The sequence below is a fragment of the Scyliorhinus canicula genome, chromosome 15, assembly GCF_902713615.1.
Source record: "Scyliorhinus canicula chromosome 15, sScyCan1.1, whole genome shotgun sequence".
Lineage (NCBI taxonomy): Eukaryota > Metazoa > Chordata > Chondrichthyes > Carcharhiniformes > Scyliorhinidae > Scyliorhinus > Scyliorhinus canicula.
In genome coordinates this window covers 135,861,997-135,884,999 of record NC_052160.1, presented here as the reverse complement: position 1 = coordinate 135,884,999, position 23,003 = coordinate 135,861,997, and the positions used below count along the sequence as shown (strand labels likewise).

The window sequence follows — 23,003 nt, the reverse complement described above, 5'->3', positions numbered from 1 at the left end:
TAGCACAAGTGGGCAGCACAGTGTCAGGGTCCCAGGTTCGATTCCCCGCTGGATCACTGTCTGTGCGGAGTCTGCACGTTCTCCCCGTGTCTGCGTGGGTTTCCTCCGGGTGCTCCGGTTTCCTCGCACAGTCCAAAGACGTGCAGGCTAGGTGGATTGGCCATGATAAATTGCCCTCAGTGACCAAAAAGGTTAGGACGGGTTACTGGGTTACAGGAATAGGGTGGAAGTGAGGGCTTCAATTAGTCGGCGCAGACTCGATGGGCCGAATGGCCTCCTTCTGCACTGTATGTTCTAAACACTTAATCAAAAGAGGAGGCTCCATAAATGTCCCCATCCTTAATGACTGGGGCGACCAGCATGTAAATGCAAAAGATAAGACCGAATCAGTGACAGGCATCTTCAGCCAGGAGTGCCATGTGGGTGATCCATCTCCACCTCCTCCTGAGGCCCCCAACATCACAGACTTCAGTCACATTATCAAAGACGGCTGATGGCACTGGATCCTGCAAAGTCTCCAACAACCTCCCAGCAATAACACTTGTGCACCAGGACAGCTGCTCCCCGAGACAAGTTGTCCCAGTGCAGCTCCAACATTGACACCTACCTGACAATGTGGGAAATTACTTAGTTATGTCCTGTCCACAAAAATCAGGACAAATCCAACCTGGCGAATTATCACCCCTTCAGTCTACTCTTCATCACTGGCAACGTGATGGAAGGTGTTGTTGACAGTGTTATCAAGCAGCACTTACTCAGCAATAACCAGCTCACTAATGCTCAATTTGGATTCCGCTGACTCCTGGTCACATTACAACCTCGGTGCAAACTTAATGGTCACTTCAGGGCCTTTTCCCAGGCAGCCTCGATTTCTAGGCTGGCGGGCAGCCAATGACTGAGGGTGGAACCAGAAAGAAATCTCAGACTCGGGCGGAAAGGGAGGATGGGCACTTCAATCGGATGGCACCCTCCCCTTGGGAACCGTAAATCTCTGGCCCCATGCAACCCCCCCCGAACCCCCTGGTGACCCCTGCAGGGCATCCACTATCAGCCCATTGAGTCTGCACCGACCCTCTGAAAGTGCACCTACCTAGGCCCAGTCCCCCATCCTAACCCCGTAACCCCACCTATAGGCAATTTAGCACGGCCAATCCACCTAACCTATACATCTTTAGACTGTGGGATGAAACCGGAGCAGCCGGAGGAAACCCACACAGACACGGGAAGAAAGTGCAAACTCCACACAGACAGTCACCCGAAGTCGGAATTGAACGCGGGACTCTGATGCAGTGAGGCAGTCGTGCTAACCACTGTGCCACCATGCTGCCCTTTTATGGATTAGCTCATAATCGCCAGCTATAATTGCTACCTGCCTAAGCAGTCTTCACCCTCTGGTCTTCAACATGGGTTCTTATCATAGAAGGTAGGGAATTTTTAAATTCCTCTAAGAGCATATCCTCTCTCAGGTACTCATAGGGAGTTACAATTCCCAATGCTCGTATCCACCTATTAAAATTGTTCTGCTTAACCCTTTCGAATTTGGCATATATCTGTCCTGGCTGTCTCCTTAAATTCTAAAACTTTTGCCTTTTTGCTTCAGGAACCAATTCATATGCACCCAGAATAACTTTTTTTTTACCTCATCACAATTTTGAGACACCCCTTCTGACAGGGAAGCATAAACTTCCTGTGCCCGCCCCATCAATTAACTCTGCACGGGTGTCGTCCACATTCCCTTGGCCACTCCGTTTGGGTTGCTACTTTCTCAAAAGCCCCCAAAAAGTTTATATATTTAAACATATCAAAACTGGGTTCCGTTCTAAGATTAAGCTCCCCTCAAGTTCCTGGCAACTTCCCGCTGACATCCAGGGCCTTAAGCTGGAACTGTCTCTATTTTGCTTTTTCCTCTCTCTCTAATTCCAACCGCCTCATTTCCATCTCCATTTCTTTTTCTATTTGCTGCATCTCCATTTCTTTTTCAATTTGTTTTAATTCCCTTTCATGCTCGAACCCTCTCCTGCTCAACACCCGCACCAGAAAAATGTCGTCAATGCTACAATACTGTGTGTGCTCCCCTGTGTTCCGAGCATCGTTTCAAACTTCAATGCTGAGTAACCATGTCAGTTATCGCCACCTTGTTGGCTCCAGCTGGTACCTCTATTTGTAATTCACCTGTCAATTTGACTCGCTTGGCTTTTTGAAGCTCTTTTCAATAAACCAGAGACAAGTCGTCCACCTGAAGAAAATCCGTAGCAGCTTCCACAGCCATCCTGTTATAGCACAACAAACCTGCTGTCCCTTTTTCATTTGTACTGTAAGCCAAACATCGGCGTCTACCGTTCCAAAGATCCTGGAGCCCCAAATTATGTTACAACACTCTGGACTTGGACGTGGTCAATTCCAGTCCCACTTGACCCGGAGTCACAACACAATTGAATGAACCAATAATTCTGAGACAGATTCCCAACGTCTTTGGCCCTTGGCTGCCCAGTAATTACAGTCACCAGGTTTGTAAGTTTAAACACAATTACTGTTTATTTATAACAAAAACCATAAAGAAATATGCAACAAATACAACTAGTTAGCTATTATCTAACTCCTAATCCCCACTTTAACTTGCCCCGCACTTCACATACAAACACATAAACACAGAGGGCAAGAAAGGGGCCAAACTTAGTAAGTAAGTATAGTCGCCATAGTCCCAGATGATCATAGGCTACTTTCCCCTTTGGAGTGGTGAGCTGACTGGTGGCGATTTAACCTGAGGATTACCATACCTCAGGCAAGGGGCTAGGTTGAGAAGGTGCAGCCTTCATGAATAAAACTAAGTAGTAAAAGACAAAGAGTCTTTGTTTCAGATGGTTGTTTCTAGCACCTCTCTCCTTCAGGGCTCTGTTATTTCAGGAATACAGACTCACAGCCTTTCTGGCGAGAGAGAGATATGTTCCCTGCAGTTGAGAAAGCACGGAGGAGAGAGAGAGTGAGCAGGTCCTTGTCTCTGTGTGTCTAGTACTCAACTGTTCTCTGAGGTCTCCGAGAATCATCGCACTGAGGTAGGATCCAGTCACCACCTGTTACCGGGCAGAGTGCAGCCTTTGGGCCAATTCGGTGGCCACCAGCCAATCTATCAAACCAAGGCCCACCTCATCTCTCTTTCTCTGGTGCAGGAAAGTCCAAAGTCTCCCGTTCAAACTAGCAAAGTGTTCTCTCCTGTCACTTCTGAATTTTCGCTCCTCCCTGCTACTTGACTTCAAGACACATGACCATTAATCATCCATGGATCAAAAATGATAACAGCAAAATAATAGAACGGGGAAATAAGGGAAGAAACAGGAAGGACCCTTACAACCCACATAGCCCGATGCAAAGGTCACCAACTCAGATGAATTGCAGCAATATGTTCTCTACCACATCAGTAACAAAAATGTGTATCTAAAATTCTGATTCAGAGAATCCAGCAACTAGTAAATGCTGCGCAGTTGTAACAAAGAGGAACCCCCCCCTCCGCAGATCAAATCTAGAGGAGTAAACAGCTGGTATGAGTGGTACCAAAAGGTACACTGTTGCCACTTTGCCAGTATTCCTTGCCGTTGGCTGCCTGCCTCACCGCAAGCTTCACGCTGGTTCGTTCACTCTGTAAACATCTCCATATCCACTTGATCCTGTAAAACTGATGGCAATCATCAACCTCTGGCGTGAGGCATGAAAGGTACTTTCATGAATAAAACAACTGTCATCAGGTTACACTGGCTGGGATGATTGTTTTGTTACTGTGTGTCTCAGGTATCACCAGCATGCACGGGGTCCATACCCTGCCGTCACCCTCTCACTGTGGGGTACATCCCAGGTAAATGCCTCCTTGTTATGCTTCGACTGAACCCACCTCCACCATTACTCCCAGGCAGCTCATTCCAGACCCCAACCGCGTGAAGAAGATTTTCGCACACCGCCATTGCTTCTTTTGCCCGTTGCCCAACTATCTTAAATCCTCTGGTCCTCAATCCTTCCACCAAGGGAACAGTTCTTCCCTACCTCCTCTGCCCAGACCCCCTCATGAATACCTGAATCCCTCCATCAAATTCAGGAGAAGTCGCCCTCGAATTTGGAATTGTTGATTTGCAATGTGGGATTTACTCCCAAGCATGCAAGCCACCTATTCATGTCAGAATCGGCGAAACAATTCTGTCTTCGGAGAAGTTACATCTTGGATTTATCGCAGCAGCAATGTTCTTATTTGACGTTCTGATTAAATAAAATAAGGTTGATTTATAAAAGGTCGCTGAGCGGTACCAGAGCCAGCTTCCATGTTAAATACATCCATGGTGCCTGACATTTGCTGTGAATAATATTTATGTTGTTACAATCCAGGAATAGACCAATAACTTTTTTTTAAAGCGCTATGGATTTCCAGTTATTAGCTGCACAGATGACATGTCAAGAATTCATGTTTTAAGACATTTACTGTAACAAACAGACTAGAAGCTCCAGTATCAAAAATCTATTTGTGGAGGCAACTTATACTTTAAACTGCAGGACAGATACCTCTATCAATTTCTGAATGCCTTGGTGAAATCTCCTCTCAATCTCCTCTTCTCCAAGGAAAACGGTCCTAACTTCTCCAATCTCACTATGGAAGCAAAATTCCTCATTGGTGGAATCATTTTCGTGAATCTTTTCTGCACCCTTGCCAATGCTGTCATATCCTTTCTAAAATGTGGCTCCAGAACTGTACACAATATTCCACTTGAGGCCGAACCTGCGTTTTATCCAAGTTTAAAGTAACGGCTTTACTTTTGTATTCCATGTCCCTAATAATAAAGAGCAGGATGATGTGAGCTTTATTAAGTACTCCCTCAACCTGTCCTGCCACCTTCAATCATTTTATATACTTATGCACCCTGCATCCCCTTTAGAATTGTACCCTTACTTTCTCTCTACCAAAATGAACCGCTTAAACTTCTGCCATTTGTTTGCCCGTCCTGCCGATCTTTTGAGGTTCAACACAATCCTCCTCACAGTTTACAATAATTCCAAGCTTTGTTCAACTATAACTTACGAAATTGTGCCCAGTACACCAAGGTCGGGGGCATTTACAGGAAGAGAAAAGGTCATAGTGCCGTATCAGGGGACCTCCACTTTCGGCCTTCCTTCAGTCCAAATAACATCCATTAACCATTACTCTCTGTTTCCTGTCACTCAACTCATTTTGAGCCCATTGTCTCTTTTATTCCGCGAGTTCTAACTTTGCTCACAAGTCTGTTGTGTGGCACTTCCTTTTGGAAGTCCATGTACACCACATCAACAGCATTACCCTCCTCAACCTTCTCTGTTCCCACATCAAGAGGTTGCATTTTTCAAATGAGGCATTAAACTGAGCCTCTATCTGATCTCACGGGTGGGTGTAAACGATCCCATTGCACATCTGAAGAAGAGCAGAGGGTTTTTCCCCCCGGTGTCCTACCCAATAATTATCCCTCAATCTTACATCAGCAAAACAGATTATTGGGTCATGGTCTCGTTGCCAGTAGCCGCTTGTTTACACAGCAGTGGTTACTATTAAAGAATAATTTTCTGTCAAGCAAGATGGAATGTCCCGAGGTCATAAAGATGCTTTATAAATGCCAGTGTCTTTTGTTTCTTTAGGTGCACTTCGGGAACTTTTCTTATTCAGCTGCACACCTATGCTTTCAGTATTTGTACAGGAGAAGGATACCACCACAAACAAATTTATTTGAGTCACAGAAAAAGTGAGGAAAAGGCCCTGCAGCCCATCGAGCCTGCACCGCCACATGAAAGGCACCTAGGGGCGGGATTCTCTCAGCCCGTGGCCGGGCCGGAGAATCCCCGCGACCAGCCGCATCGCGCCACGCCGCCCCAACGCCGGGACGCGATTCTCCGCAGAGTGGAGAATCAGCGCCATGAAGGGGACAGAGATGAGGGCGAGAGAGATTGGGGCACTTTTGAAGTATGGAAGCAGATTGAGCAACGTGTGGGAAATGGAAAGGGTGGAGAGCCAGGGATGAGCACGAGCGAGGTGTCCATGATGCCCAGAAAGACAACGATGGCAACATCAGCTGTGGCTCGGTTTAAGCTCCGGCTTGTCCTTCGCAAAACCATCAATCACCTTCACCAGCTTTAAACAATAGACTCTGAACTAGCCCGTTCTGCAATCATGGAACTTACAATGCAGAAGGAGGCCATTCGGCCCATCAAGACTGCACCAGCCCTTGGAAAGAGCTCCCTACTTAAGCCCACACCTCCACCCTTTCCCCGTAACCCAGTAACCCCACCTAACCTTTTTGGACACCAAGGGCAATTTAGCGCGGCCAATCCACCTAACCTGCACACCTTTGGACTGTGGGAGGAAACCGGAGCACCCGGAGGAAACCCACGCAGATATGGGAAGATCGTGCAGACTCCGCACAGACAGCGACCCAAGCCAGGAATCGAACCTGGGACCCTGGAGCTGCGAAGCAGCAGTGATAACCACTGCTACCGTGCCGCCCACATGCATTAACCTGTGTTGATATTGACAACACTGTCCTTGGATTTCAGTGAAGTGTAATTGGGGGTGGCTGTTTTGAAACAATGAAATCCATGTGGCATGTGATTAACACTTGGGTTCTGCCTGGGCACATTATTTTGATGTCTGTTCCATCACCGGGCATGTCAACAGGGAGGGGGGAGAGGAGTTGGGAGCTGTGGACTGAAGGATACAGTTTAATTTGACAAATTAAGGGTAGCGCACAGCAAGTGTGCTACTCACACTGATATTCAAACTCTGAAAATGCTTTAGCTTAAGTCTATTTTTTCCCTCCAGAATAGCAACTCCGAAATGCAACAGCAATAAAGATTACAGAAGCACACAGTCATTTTTCAGCAATGTCAGGTTTATGAGGCAGTGCTTTGTAATCCATGCCAAGAGGCGAATTACTTTGAGTCGACACCCATGTTGTAAATACTTGCATCACCAGATCACAGACTTCTCTTCTCATTCCTCACGGCACAACAATCTCCATCCCTTTTGTCAAGTATCACACACGACGGGTTCCATCAAGTCAGGGAATCTGGTCTGCATTCCAATACTGTGAGCTCGGTGCCAGTCAGTGAGAAAGTGAACCAGGTTATGTTAACCTCAAGGCAATCCTGGTCCTCTGTAGCACCCAGAAGATGCTCATTGGAAAACACAAGCTAGCTGCTCACCAAGAGCCCACCGACTGTCTGCCAGAACCATCAGTAACAACAACTTGCAATTACATAACGGGTTTAGCCGAGCGAAACATCCCCAGGAACCTCATCCGCAAATTGTCGACACGCACATCCTGACTTGGAAATGTTTCGGCCGATCCTTCACTGTCGCTGGGTCAAAATCGTGCCACTCCCTCTCAAACAGCATGGAGGGTGTGCCTACACCACGTGGGCTGCAGCCGTTCAAGAAGACGGCTCATTGTCACCTTCTCAAGCGCAACTAGATGGGCTCCGTGCCTCAGTGGTGAGCACTGCTGCCTACTGCGCTGAGGACCCGTGTTCGATCCTGGCCCTGGGTCACTGTCTGTGACTGTCACTGTTACGCATGAGTGCGGCCTCAACCGGGACCTCGGATTCGTGTCACACTGCATTCACCCCCCCCCCCCCCCCCCCTCCCCCCCACCATCTGGCCTGGGCTTGCAAAATCCTACCAACTGTCCTGGCTTGAGGCAATGCACACCTCTTCAACCTGTGATCACTACTCTCTCCAGTTGCTCCATCTGGACCGGTAAAGACTTAATTACCTGCAAAGACTCGCATTCAAAGTATCATCTTGCATCATTGACTTTGTCTATATATGTGTGTTTGTGGAACCCACCTCTTCACTCACCTGATGAAGGAGCTGCACTCAGAAAGCTCGTAGTTCTAAACAAACCTGTTGGACTTTAACCTGGTGCTGTAAGACTTCTTACTGTGCTCACCCCAGTCCAACGCCGGCATCTCCACATCATGTGTGGAGTTTGCACATTCTCCCCCCTGTCTGTGTGGGTTTCACCCCCACAACCCAAAGATGTGCAGGTTAGGTGGATTGGCCACGCTAAATTGCCCCTTAATTGAAAAAAAAATAATTGGGTACTCTAAATTTTTAAAAAAGAGATAGGCATTAAATGTTGGCCCAGCCAACAAGGCTCACATCCCATAAATGAATGAAACAAAACACCCAGCCACTTAACTTAAGTTAGAACTGCAGTGAAAGGTAGTTTTAAGGAGTGCCGTACAGTAGGACGGAAGGGTGGAGTAGATGAGAAATTTAGGAAGGGAATTGCTGAAGTGTGTACTTTAGCACCTCGGTTTAATAAGGACTTAGTTAATAAGCCCTGTGCAACGCGGCACTGCAGGCTTTTTTCACACAATTCCAATAAAGGTTTTGTTAACTCAATCATTCGTAACTCCTACTGCCAAGTTAGATTTAGCTCAAACCATCTAAATCTTACCCACCCAAGTAACAAGCCAAGTCACATTCTGCACCATTAAATTATGATGAAATTCCCCATTTAACCATGAACCTACATGAAGCACCATCTTTCAACTGGACGTTGTCATCTAACCGTTGGAAATGGACAGAGACTGCAGTGTGAGATTATAGAGTACAGTGAACTGTGCAGTGTAGGAAAATGGGTAAACTTACAACTTATTAGCTGAGGGGAGGCGGCCATAAAACTATTGAAATGATAAATAGTATCAACATTCTCTATTTGATTGCATAGTCAAGTGGTAAGAGGCCGTTCAAACCCCTTGCTTCATTTAGTTAACATCAAACAGTTCCAATAGAACAAAGAACAAAAAACAATACAACCCCGGTAACAGGCCCTTCAGCCCTCCAAGCTTGTACCGGCCATGATACCAACCTTGGCCAAAACCGTCAGCATTTCCTTGTGCCGTATCCCTCCATATGGGACTTGTGAGAGGAAACCGGAGCACCCGGAGGAAACCCACGCAGACACGGGGAGAACGTGCAGGCTCCGCACTGACAGAGACCCAAGCGGGAATTGAACCTGGGACCCTGGTGCTGTGAAGCAACAGTGCTAACTAACCACTACACTACCGTCACTGGTTAATAGCTGACCTCCGATATCCCATTCTCCATAAACTTCAGCTGATCCAAAGTGCGGATGTCTGTACCCTACTTGCACCTGTTTACCCTTCACCTCTATGATCGCTGACTAACAATGGGTACTAGTTTGCCAGCCACATCATTTTTAAATACTCAACCTTCTGGTCAGGTTCCACTATGGCCATGCCCTCCCTATCACCTCTACCACCCCCCGAAAACCCTGAGCTTCTCCAACACCGGCCTCTTGGTCGAAATTCTCCAGCTTGTTATGATGCACCATTCCTGTCGGCAGCGCGCGGCCCGCCTGCGGCTTTCCCGGCATCGTGGGAATCACCCGATTGGAAATCCCATCAACAAGCGGCGGGAAGACAGAATCCCGCCGCCAGCGAATGGCACGCTGCCGGGAAGCACGTGGCTGGGGAACCGGAGAGTCCTGCCCCTTGCCTTTCCACCACATCCTTCAGCCCGTCATTGGTTCCAGAATTCCCTCCCTAAATCTTCCCGGTTCACTATCTCACTCTGCCTTTTAAGGTGCTCGTTAAAACAGACCATTTGGAGCACATATCTGCCCGAATGTCCCCCTCTTGTGGCTGAATAACGAGTTTTGCCCAATGGGGCTCTATAAAAGTTTTATCAAGTTAAAGCCACTATGAAAATACAAGTGGCCATTGTTGCTGTCAGTGAGATATCCCGCCTGCTTTGGGGAGAAGCATACGCGAACCCATTTTCAAATTTGAAAAACGTATTGGGAGTAAAAACCGATTCAGGCTTTGATGGGCTAAACTCAGGAAAATAAGGATTACCCACAAAGCCTCCAGATGAGCCAGAGGCAAAGGCAACCATTTCACAGGTTGTCAGGGCAACGAGAGTCTTTGTGGTTTGGCAACTCGGTTTAAGATTTTAAACACATCAAAAACAAACATCAGCCCCGTCATAAAACGGCCAGATAATCAGAGCGCTTTGTGAAATTGCAACCAAGTGCTAGGTGGCCTCATAGTGACGCAGAAAATTTCAACAATATCAATTCAATACTTTCCACCAAGAGGTGTCACGCAATTGTGAGTTCCTCGCTCAGAACAAAGGATGAGTGCCTGTATGAGGAGATAGGGCGAGAGCGAGGCAGAGAAAGAGGGAGGCGGATTGGGAGATCATGACGGAGCGCAAGTGCGAGGTGGAGTTTGAGGGCGGCAGAGAGGGAGGGAGGCAGAGCAAGTGGAAGGCGGAGCACAAAAGGTTGGGGTCGATTCTCTGGCCATATTGCACCCGGCGCACATCCCACTATGTCGGGAAAATTCCGGGAAAGGCTTGAAATGGGATTTGTGTCGGAAGCCAAACAGTTTCCAATGTTCACACCCTTGCATGGCGTGAACCAGATTAGCACATTAAAATGTAAATTTCAATATGAGGGTCAGCTTAAAGCCGAATTCTCCCGGCTCCCGCAATTCTCCCACCCGTCGGCGCAGTATGAAGCCACCGCGAATTTCTACTGGTTTCCACAACAGAGACCAGGGGCGGGATTCTCCCCTACCCGGCTGGGCGGGCTGTACCGGCGTCGAGGAGGGGCGTGAACCACTCCGGCGTTGGGCCGCACGGAAGTTGCGGAATCCTCCGCACCTTCAGGGGCTATGCCGGCGCAGGCGGGGTTGGCGCCACACCAACCGGCGCTGAAGGGCCTCCGCCAGCCGGTGCGTGTTGGCGCATGCGCGGGAGCGCCAGCGTGTGCTGGCGTCATCACAGTGCAGTCGCAGGTGGGTTCTTCTCCACATCGGCCATGGTGGAGGTTGACAGCCGCCGGCGCGGAGGGAAAGATTGCCCCCACGGCACAGGCCCGTCCGCGGATCGGTGGGCCCCAGTCGCGGGCCAGGCCACCGTGCGGGCACCCCCGGGGCCAGATCCCCGGGGGCCAGATCCACCGGCACCCCCCCCCCCCCCCCCCCCCCCCCGAGGACCCTGCAGGCCGCCCATAGAGCCAGGTCCCGCCGGTACGGACCTGGTTTGATATACGCCGGCGGGGCTGGCTGGAAACGGGTGGCCACTCGGCCCATTGTGGGCCGGAGAATCGCCGGGGGGGGGGGCCGCTGCCAGCGGCCGCCGACCGGCGCGATTCCTGCCCCTGGCAAAACTCCGGCGCCGAAGAATTCGGCAGCCGCCGTCAGAGCAGCGGGGCGGGATTTACGCTGCCCCCCCGGCGATTCTCCGATCCTACGCGGGGGGGGGGGGGGTGGTTGGAGAATCCCGCTCATGATGTGATTACCATGCCAGGGGGCTCGAAGATCATTGTAGCCCCCGGGTGGATGGCCGGGGGAATGGGCAGTGCCACCTGGCACTGCCAGTGTAAGGGTACGGGAGGTGAAGGGGGTGATGCCTATAGGGAGACTCATTGGGAGGGTCATGATGTCCCGATTCCCGCGATCCTTGAAGTGGGGAGGGTGTGTGTTGGAGAATGGGTTGATGCATGAAGATGGGGGAGGTGGGTGTCGGGTCACCCTGGTGCCTGCCTAATTTGGGGACGGGGACGGGGGGACAGGGGGGAGGGGGGTGTGGAGGTGAGAGGGGTGGGAGGGTGGGCCGTCTCTTCACTTTGAGATCAGGCCACCCTTAAACAATGTCACACCGATCTCTAAGGAGCCGGACCTGCCGGCGTCGTTAGGGCCCTGCACATCAGATTCATGTCACAAATCACCCCAACCTCCAAAAAAAAATCAATTATGGGTGGATTGCGATTTGGATAATGTCGACCCACCGGCAGGAATCACATCCCGTTCCCGCCGGAGACCAGACATATAGAAATATTTAAGGAAATCGCGCCCCATTGTCTTTTTCTATTCATGGGATAGCGATGTAGCTGGCAGAGCCAACATTTGCTGTCCATCCAGAATTGCCCTTGAGCAGAGTGGCTGGATACGCTATTTCAGGGGGAAGTTAAGAGTCAACAACACTTCTGCAGATCTGGACTTACATGAAGTCCCGACCTGATAAGGATGACGGATTCCCTTCCCCACAGGGCAATAATGAAGCTGACGGGTTTATTTTTTCCAAACAATCGATGATAGCGATCAGACCAACATTACTGAGATTAACTTTCTTTCAAAGATTTATTGAGCCAGCTGCCATGGTGGGATTTGAACCGGTGTCCTCAGAGCTCTGGATTACTAGCCCAGTGACATTCCCACTGAGCCACATCGCCCTCACATCTCCTCTGAGGGGGGACACGAACCACAAGCCATGGAGAAGAAGCTGCTCCGACTCCACGAAAATTGCAATGGCCACCCGCAACTTTATCGCATGACAGCAAAAACTGCTGGTGCTGGGAATGGGAGTGGGAATCCCAGGATTTGGATTGACTACATGGGAATCCCGCCCACAATGTGTGCGGGCTGAATTTTCTCGAGGGACCCTGAAATCGAGCAGGCCCTGGGCTTAAGCATGGCTTCATCCCCCCCCCCCCCCCCCCCCCCCCCGCAAATGTACACGGAACAGCCTCCCAATTGGATGCCTTTGCCTCCGCCATCCGATTCGGGACGGTAGACAGAATGACTACACAGGTGGGCCATTGAGAGAGCCGGCAGCGGTGGGCAGCCAGCAGCCTGACCAGGAGAGGTGGCCGCTGTGCCGAGGCAGGTAGGTGTGCGCGAGGGCCTCTCAAAACGGGAGGGCTCTCAGACGCCAACTTAACCTGCTTGCGAAAAATGAAGGCCCGAAGATGTTAGGCCGATTCGTGTGGAGGGAGAACGAGTATCCAGGGATGAGTGCGGCCTTCACGGATTCATCATTGGGGATTGGGAGGGTAAACTCCGATGGCCCTCCCACCCCCACCATTCAGTGTCGGGGTTCCAGGCTCGGCTGGTGACCTGACTGACACGAGGATAATCCCACAGGCAATGGTTCAGTCGCATACAGTATGACATTTCTGTACAGTCTGCTACACCATGAGCCACATGTCGTATGTGACCGACCAGCAGCTAGTTTTAATATTGAGCGTGCAGCTAGTTTTAATATTGTAAGGTTTATCAGAATCTAGCAGTGAACCAGATTGGGACAAGTTGAGTTGCTTACGGAGGCGAACTGGGATTTCAAATGGTAACGAGTGATTGAAACACAGCGGCAGCATCTCCACCCTTCACCCCCCTCCACCCCCCCAAACCCCACCAACACGACTAAACGCAGTGTCTGAGCATGGTTTCATAGAATTTACAGTGCCGAAGGAGGCCATTCGGCCCTTTGGGTCTGCACCTGCCCCTGGATAGTGCACCCCACTTAAGCACACGCCTCCATCCCATCCCATCCCCGTAACCCAATAACCCCACCTACATTTTTGGACACTAAGGGTCAATTTAGTATGGCCAATCCACCTAACCTGCGCACCTTTGGACTTGTGGGAGGAAACCGGAGCCACCCGGAAGAAACTCGCGCAGACACGGGGAGAACGTGCAGACTCCACACAGACAGTCACCCGAGGCCGGAATTGAACCTGGGACCCTGGAGCTACGAGGCAGCTGTGCTAACCACTGTGCCGCCGTGCCGTCCATGCAACGTGGGAATCTTAACCCCAGCACAGAAAGAAAGTGAGGGATCGGCCCCGGCGGTTGACAGAACAATTTGTTTCCGAATGAAGGTAATTTTTCCTTCCCATACCCGCACACAGTGCGTGCAGCAACCGTGTCCACGGGACCTGCCTGAGCTTCAGACACATCAACACAGCTGTACCAAAAGCATGCAGAATTAATTCACCCACACATTTAACTATATGCCATCCTGGGGCAGTTAAGAGACAGACAGGCAAACACGCAACGCCTCCCAAGATATAAAACAGCGCCCCCCCCCCCCCCCCCCCCCCCCCGTCCCCTGCCCACCCCACACCCCTCCAGTCACAAAACAAGCCTGAGTCCCTCTTTGTCGAACAATCTCAGAGAGGCCCATTTTCCGGGTCCACAGGAATACTGCAATGCAGCATTACCCAGACAAGTGTGTAAAGGAGTTAATCCGCCTGTGCAGCAGTAACACTGTCCTTATCATAGGTACGTACCTCTTCTTCCTATCGGCCCTAAACTTCAGCATTATTTTAATGGCAGGTAGCTCCTGCAAAATCAGTGCCCTGGGATGCTTGCGGTGCCCTTTCGCCCCACGAGCTTGGGATCCCGGGATCATTCCCTGCTCATCCTTATGTTCCGCCGGATTCCACTGCTGGAGGCAGGGAGGCTGGCAGCTTCGTTCCGAAGCTTGGCCTTGGCAGCCAGACAAAGCCTACACCTAGGCAGCCAGCAAGGTGAAGTGCAGGAGACAGCAATTCTTCACGCAGTTTCTTTTCTCAAATCACCACCGCTCCCCTCCCCCCCCCCCCCAACCCCGTCTCCCTCTCAAGGGAGGGTCTGAAGGACACGGGAATCAGGCAGGTACTGTTGGTATAGTGGCCAGAAACCTCTCTCAATAATGAAGCACTGAGTCCTGCCGATCGAGCTATTTTACAATAGCTCACTGCCGGCAGGTCTGTGCTAAGACCTATTTAATCCTCCACAGTGATCACAAAGCCGTCAAGTGCTGCTTGTCTCATTCAATTTGCACTAATGGATTACTTTGCAAAATGGTCTACCCTTTATATGCCACACCTTCATCACATTAAATGATAAAAAAACAAACTCCAGGCAATGAAGCATCAAGTCCTGGCTTTGTGTGATTCGTAAACCGAGGCTCTTGATAGAGGTCAGCATTATATTTGCACAAAGAATCCCTGAATCTCAGTGAGAGTCACAGCGGAGGCTGTTAGCCGTGACCCGCACTGTTCCATCGAGGCACAGTGTTATCAGAGGGCGCCCACACTGTTTGTTATTGATGCAAACGCAACTGGGTGTAAAGGATCCCACTGTGTTATTTACATGAAGAAGGGGAGGAATTCCCCCTTGTATCCTGGACAATATTTACCCTCTTGACCAACATCGCTAGAAAGAAATTACCTGGTCAGTATCACACTGCTGTGTGTGGGATCTTGCTGTGTACACACTGGCTGCTGTGTTTACAACATTACAATAGTGATTACTGTTAGGATCCCGGACGAGAAGTCAACTATTTTCAATTTGTAAAACCGTGAGGGAAGTGTTACTGCCCCACAGGTGTGATAACACTGGTTTAGCTCACCAGGCTAAATCGCTGGCTTTTAAAGCAGACCAAGGCAGGCCAGCAGCACGGTTCGATTCCCGTACCAGCCTCCCCGGACAGGCGCCGGAATGTGGCGACTAGGGGCTTTTCACAGTAACTTCATTGAAGCCTACTCGTGACAATAAGCGATTTTCATTTTCATTTTCAATAGGTATCTTTTATGTTAAAATAAACTTTAATTTACAGACGGAATTAACCAGGTAAACAACAGAGAAATAATTTTACAGTTAACAGTTACAACCGTTCTTACGTAAAAGGAGAAACTTTAACTCACTTGCTAAACCTGCCTCTGTATTCCAATTAAGCAAACCGATATAGCGGTTAGCACAACTGCCTCACAGCACCAGGAACCCGGATTCAATTCCGACCTTGGATGACTATCTCTGTGGAGTTTACACTTTCTCCCCGTGTCTGCGTGGATTTCCTCGGGGTGCTCCAGTTTTCTCCCACTGTTCCAAAGATATGCAGGTTAGGTGGACTGGCCATACTAAGCTGCCCCTCAGTGTCCAAAGATGGGCAGGTTAGGTGGAGTTATGGGGATAGAGCGGGGGACTGGGCCTAGGTCGGGTGCTCTTTCAGAGGGTCGGTGCAGTCTCAATGGACCGAATGCCCTCCTTCTGCACTGTAGGAATTCTACGGAATTCTACTCATGAAGTTTATACTTTCTTTACACTGTGCAAAATCTTTGGAGAGGGAACATATCAGGACCAAAACTGAAGCACCTCTGTTCAGAATAAAATGCCAAGAAGAACTAACTTTTCAGACAGATCTGGCTCCTCCCCTTAATTGCATCACCTGGACCCGAAGCATAAGGTCTTCTGTCTCATCCCACAAGATGCCCCATGACCTGTTTAGCTATGATTGAGCACAATACCCCTCAAAATGTAACCATGCCCCATTTGTCCTTTAAATGTAAACTATATTCCATTAGCAGAACATGTTACCCACAAAATCAGTAATCACCTTACTTTTATGACCCCTTAATCACAGCTTTAACAGACATACTTTCTGTGGGCATCTTAACCCAGGTCAAAAACATGATTGCAAAAAATATAAAATATAACCATTTCTTACATTCATCTCACTACACTTCAAAAAATGTCATTGGCTGTAAAGGACTGAGGTCATGAAATATGTTATATAAATGTACCTCTTTCTTTAATTGCTGATTATGAAGATGCTGTTAGTGTACAATTGGCTTTATGTGTTTACTGGAAAAGGATGGATGAGGTTTTGGTGTTCCTAGCATCTGTTAGTGGAGGATGATGGGGGAAACCTCACAACATTGACCCACACTCTGGAGATTAAACACCACAGATGCTTGTGTTTGGGTAATAGAGTAAGGCCCCACCACCTCAGTTCCAGGGATATAAAGAACCAGCTTTAACTTGATGTCTGTGACCCACCCTGAACCCCTTAGATTGCCTGGTGGGTTTGTTTTCATTATTACCTATGGTACAAGTCAAGGTTTTGTTGCAATGTGTTACCACTTAAAAGGGCAACGCTGTGGGAATAAAAACCTGCCCGTTACTTGCAGGGAACACTTGTACCTAGAGAGGGAGTGTGAGAGAATGTGAGACAGAGAATGTGTGACTGACAAAGAAAGATATAAACGGAGACACGGACAAAGACATCCCGCGAACGGGCCATGCCTCCCCGACGCCGGCCCGCCGATTCTCGGATGGACCGAGCGGCCGTAGGAAAAAAGAGCTGAGTCCTGCCGGCGCCGCTCTAACCTGCTTTGGGCTTGCAGGACCTCGGTGTGTAAGGGTCGGGTGGCGGCCTGTTGGGGGGGAGTCCAACCCCGTGGGGGGCCTCTGATGTGGCCTGGCCCGCGATTGGGACCCACCGATCAGCGGGCCGGCCTCCGTGGCTGGGGGCCTCCTTTCCTACCCGTCGGCCCCTGTAGTCCTGCACCATGTTGTGCCGGGGCCGGCGCGTTGAAGGAGGCCACTGCGCATGTCCTCATTGGCGCCGGCGCATGTGCGGATCCCGCGGCGCACAGTTTACACCGGGATCTGCAGCTGGAGCGGCGCGAACTGCTCTAGCGCTGTGCTGCCCCCCTGTAGGGGCCAGAATTAGACATGGGAGCGGCCCGTTCATGCCGTCGTAAAACACGACGGCATTTACGACGGCATGGACTCTCTGCCACGGGATTGGAGAATCCCGCCCAGATAGCGAGATAGACAGGGCAGCATATTGCGAGGGGAAGGACCTCTCGGTTCTCAGCCGTATCACGGCGCGGGTCAGAAACAGACAGAGAGTGAGAGATGGACAGAGAGAGACTCAGACAGATAGGCAAGGCAGCATTTTACGAGGGGGCAGACAGAGGTCAGGAAATGGGGGTGGGGGGCGGTTTCACGCATGTGTATTATGCGGAGGGAGCTTCTCATATGAATCATAGAATTTACAGCGCAGAAGGAGGCCATTCAGCCCATCAAGTCGGCACCAGCCCTTGGATAGAGCACTCTACTTAAGCCCACCCCTCCACCCTATCGCCGTAACCCAGCAACCCCACCTACCCTTTTCAGACACTAAGGGCAATTTATCATGGTCAATTCACCTAACCTGCACGTCTTTGGACTGCGGGAGGAAACCGGAGCACCCGGAGGAAACCCACGCAGCCACGGGACAGACAGTGACCCAAGCCGGGAATCAAACCTGGGACCCTGGAACTGTGAAGCAACTGTGCTAACCACTGTGTTACCGTGCTGCCTGAGCTGCGTCCATTCATGTCTGATTTTGCTGGCCTAGGTGTGTGAAACATGTCATGCACAGACTCGCCCAGGTAAGAGTAGGTCTAAGCTCCTGGTTGACACCTTTGAGAGAGGTAAGCCGCCCTTTTGGATTGCTAAAACTGTACATAAATATGAATTAAAAAGTGCATAAATCCATTGGAACTGCTAAGAGACCTGTCAAAAGGAACTGTCCAACATGTCAAAAGCAAAGTTGTCAAGGTATTTAAAAGTCGTGTCCTTTATATCTTTTTAAAAAACTTTGTGAAATGTTGAAACAAAATTATTGCATGTTGTTTTACTCTATTTTATTATATAAGTAGATTCTTGATAAACAATGGAGTAGAAAGGTTATCAGGGGTTGCCGTGTCTGTGGAGTTGAGGTTACAATCAGATCAGCCATGATCACATAGAATGGTGGAGCAGGCTCGACAAGACTAGTGACTTGTTCCTGTCCCTAACTCGTATATTCGTATGTTGTCGTATATGCCTGACGGTTACCTTTACTGGATTGGGGCTGCAGAACTGATTTCACAACCTTCCATATCACAATGAGAACTTTCCATTTCATAGTTGATTCGCTGCTCCAAGCTGTTATAGACTCTTTGAAGTGGGATTCTGAATTCCAATGCTTGCTTTTAGAAAGGAATAAGCACTTGAACAAAATGTTTGTTTCTGTAAGGGATTATGTAGTTGAATGAAAGTAATTGGAGTGGATGTGCTTTTCCGAATGAGTTTTTTAAAAAACTAAAGTCTGCCACAGACACTTAGAACTTAATTTTACTTAATCTCAGCATTGGTCCTGAGGTCTGCCCATGGTGGATATGGATAAGTTGGCATACAAAAACAGACCCACATTCAGACATGGACACACACAGGCACACACAAACAATCTACAAAAACACATCCACGTAGACGCACACAGATGTGTAATCACATCTCTACACACACAAACATATCCACGTACACACGCACACATGCAAAAACACATCCACAGACACAAACGTCCACATAGACACACCCACCCACACACAGAAACACAAAAACGCACAACCATATTCCTCACCAGGCATTTTTGTCTCAATATTTAACTCCATTGAAATTAAAATAATCCAAATTAAGTGACAAATAGGGTGCTATCACACAAGGGAATCCACTTGTGCGGCTATTGTCGAACCATAATGAAATAAGGCCGAATCTCCTCTTTCTCCCCGGGCTTGAAATTTGATACTTGTAGCTGGAGGCAAACTCAACAGTAGCTTGAGAGGAGGAAGCTGCATTTAGACAGACACGTTGTCTGAGCGTTGAAGTGACTGCCAGTATCTCAGGAAAATGCTCGACAAGCGATCAATTTGCTAAGTGGTTTCACAAACACACAAATGAATGAAAGCGTTGAGAATGTGGAACATGCTATTACAAGGAGTATACCAGGGGAGAATCGTGTGTGCGTGCGTGGATGCATTAAGGGGAAGCCAGGTAAACAGGTTAAGTTGATGTGGTGAGGTGAAGATGGGCAGGAGGAGGCACTACTGGTTGGACCAGTTGGGTTGAATGGTCGGTCTTTAAGCTGTGTATTCCATGTAAGTCTGTGCGTTTGTCTCTGCCATTTAGTTAAAAAGGCAAAGAGAACTACACTCGATCTTTTCCTTCTTTGTTGATCCTTCAGTTGTTGGAGACATTCCTGAATCCTCCTTAAGGGAGAACTCTTTCTACTAGTTTTTGAAGCCAAGGAAAATTACTTTCTTTAATTTGAACGTGCAATAAATTAGTACCATGTTTTTGTAGCAATTCCCAACTAGGGCCCCTGCATTCGAAGATGTGGTTGAGTGTTTGGGTTGCTTGAACCTACCTCAAGTTGCAATGCCCTCTCCCATCTCCCAGGCCACTAAACATAGCTACACTAATGAAATCCTAGGCTTCCACCAACCCAGAGCAGTAGTCAAAGGATTGCTGAATCATACCCTTTGTCCCTGTTCTCTGAAAGAGTTATATAATTAGTCCCACACTCCAGCTCTTCTCCAAATGGCCTTGTAAATGATTTACTCTTCAAGTCTTTATGCAATTCTCTTTGAAAGTTAGCAATAAATTTTCTTCCACCACCCTCTTGGGCATTTCTGATGAAAACAAATTGCTGCGCAAAGCATGTTTTCCTTAATAATAACAATAAAGAACAAACAAAGAAACGTACAGCACAGGAACTGGCCCTTCAGCCCTCCAAGCCCGTGCCGACCATGCTGCCCGTCTAAACTAAAATCTTCTACACTTCCGGGGTCCGTATCCCTCTATTTCCATCCTCTTCATGTATTTGTCAAGATGTCCCCTAAATGTTACTATCGTCCCTGATTCCACCACCTCCCCCGGCAGCGAGTTCCAGGCACCCACTACTCTCTGTGTAAAGAATATGCCTCGTACATCTCCTCTAAAACTTGCCCCTCGCACCTTAAACCTATGCCCCCTAGTAATTGACCCCTCTACCCTGGGAAAAAATCTCTGTCTATCCACCCTGTCTCTGCCCCTCATAATTTTGTAGACCTCTATCAGGTCGCCCCTCAACCTCCGTCGTTCCAGTGAGAACAAACTGAGTTTATTCAACCTCTCCTCATAGAGAACGTGCAGACTCCACACAGGCAGGTATTCTATCTCAGTCCTGGAGACATCACTGCAAGAATTCCTCAAGCTAGTGTCCTAGGCCCAACTATCTTCATCTGCTTCATCAATGACCTTCCCTCCCTCATAAGGTAAGAAATAGGGATTGTCGCTGATGTCTGCACAATGTTCAGCACCATTCGTAATTCCTCAGATGCTGAAGCAGTCCATGTCCAAATGCAGCAAGACCTGGACAGAATTAAATGCAAGGCAGAATACAATGGTGTTGGGGTGAACGATGATGGGACTTGGGAGGTAGAGGGGGTCGAGGCCAGAGTGTGCCATGGGTGCGGGGGGAGGGGGGGGGGGGCAAGGCCAGAGTGTGAAATGAGTGCAGGGTCAAGGGCCAGAGTGTTCAATGGTCTATGCGAATTTGCACCCAAGAGTAAAATGACAACATCATAGTCTGACAGTAATGGCTATACAAAGAACATGGAATTTACAGTGCAGAGGAGGCCATTTGGCCCATTGAGTCTGCACCGGCCCTTGGAAAGAGCACCCTACTTAAGCCCCACACCACCCTATACCTGTCACCCCACCTAACATTTTTAGACACAAAGGGCAATTTATCACGGCCAATTCACCTAACCTGCACATCTTTGGACTGTGGGAGGAAACCGGAGCACCCGGAGGAAACCCACGCAGACACCGGGAGAACATGCAGACTCCGCACAGTGACCCAAGCGGGGAATCGAACCTGAGACCCTGGCGCTGTGAAGCAACTGTGCTAGCTGCCGTGCTGCGCTCAAAGCTGTGATCCTTAGCAGGCAAAGGCCACTCGGCAACTGAGGTTCAAAATTCACAGGAAAACTCATTCACAACTGACACAAAAACATTTAACTTTTGTAAATGTTTGTAAATACTAAGGCAATTCTCTCATTATATCAGCAAGCAAGCACAGTGTAAATTCCAATCAGGGAGAGAGGATAAGATCAATAAGCATCTTGAAAAAGGACACTCCCAGAGGAAGGACCATCTATCCTTGGGACATTTATTGGCCCTTCAGGAAAATCAATCGGCCTTGTCGTAACTGCACAATTCAGGTCAACAATGTTGCTCTTATTTCAACACTGCTGTGTTGAGCAGTGACCTCATCCCCACCATTTAGCCAGCACTAACTCATCCATATCCCTTGGTGACACAGTAGGCCTAACTAATATTGATTAGTGGAGGCTTCACCGAATCTCCTGCACTCTGCAGTAAATACTTCAACCTCTTCCCAAATATTGCCTTCAGTTTCGACAAACTGGAAATGCACTCTGTCAAAAAGAAAATGGCTGCGATTTAATGGCCTCGGTCGTGCAAGACTTGGTGACTCGACGAGGCCGTTTAATTTTGCAAGAGGCGTCGCGGGAGATTTGCGACTCTTGAAACGTCCCGCGAGACATCTTGATCTGGATCTCGCTCCCGTGAGGCAAGATCTAGATAAGCATAATGAAGTGAGCCATTAGGCCCTTTTAATTATGCCTGCACCCTATTGTCCCGTGGCCCGGGAACTCACCGTCACACTTGGGAGACCGCGCCGTGGTCCCATTTAGCACTGGTTTCCACAAATGTGGACCAGGCATAATGGCACCAGCAAGGCGGGGGGGCGAGGCGGGTGGAAGGGGGGGGGATCTCCCAGGCCATTAGAGATCCATTGGTCTCTGGGAGTACCCTCGCATTCCCTCTGACACCAGGCACCTTCGCATGGCAGCCTGGCACATTGGCAATGCCAGCCTGCCACTTTCAGGGTGCCCAGGGGTCGCTGCCAGGGTGCCAGGCTGGCGGTGACAAGATGCCCAGGTTGCCCATGTCAGAGATCGGGCCCGGCGGTGCCTTGCACTGACAGTGGGGGGGCGGGTGCGATGATCGGGGGGGGGGTTTAAAAATGGCGCCTGGGATCATAAATACTGTTCGTGCACTGGCGAACCGGGTTCATCAGCGCAGGAAATGATGTAAGTGCGGCCTCGATAGGACGTTCCCCACTCAGGCAGGAAAAACTGCAAAGTGACGCTCAGTACCGGTGTCTTTCTCGCTGCTGAAACCCTCGCTAAACCCGCCTGAAACGGGACTCTGTTTCTGACCCGATAAATCACGCCCAACATCTCGGTAAATTATTCAGTATGCGGTTTTCTATGGAGTGTGATTGTGAAGATTTCAACACGAAGGAGAACAAGTAACACAAAAGGATGCGTGGAGAAGGTTAGAAGGTTCCTTAGTTTGCAATATGTAAATAAATTGCAGACTATTTGTCGGGCATGTTTTTTTAATAAATTTAGAGCACCCAATTCATTTTTTCCAATTAAGGGGCAATTTAGCGTGGCCGAACCAGCTATCCTGCACAGCTTTGACAAAGAGTCCTCGGACTCGAAACGTTAGCTCTTTTCTCTCCCTACAGATGCTGC

General features: G+C 49.2%; 1 protein-coding gene across 6 annotated transcripts in view; it reads right to left on the bottom strand.

Moving 5' to 3' along the window:
- plekha6 (pleckstrin homology domain containing, family A member 6) overlaps positions 1-23,003 on the bottom strand; it is a 326,880-nt gene that overhangs the window by 98,300 nt on the left and 205,577 nt on the right. Inside the window, exon 1 of one of the 6 annotated variants that reach the window (XM_038820381.1) lies at positions 14,109-14,400. The exons of the other annotated variants lie outside the window; for them this stretch is intronic. Within the exon in view, the coding sequence (XP_038676309.1) occupies positions 14,109-14,230 (122 nt within the window). The 5' untranslated portion in view covers positions 14,231-14,400. Of the gene's footprint in view, positions 1-14,108; positions 14,401-23,003 lie in introns of those variants that run through there. 6 annotated transcript variants of the gene reach the window in all.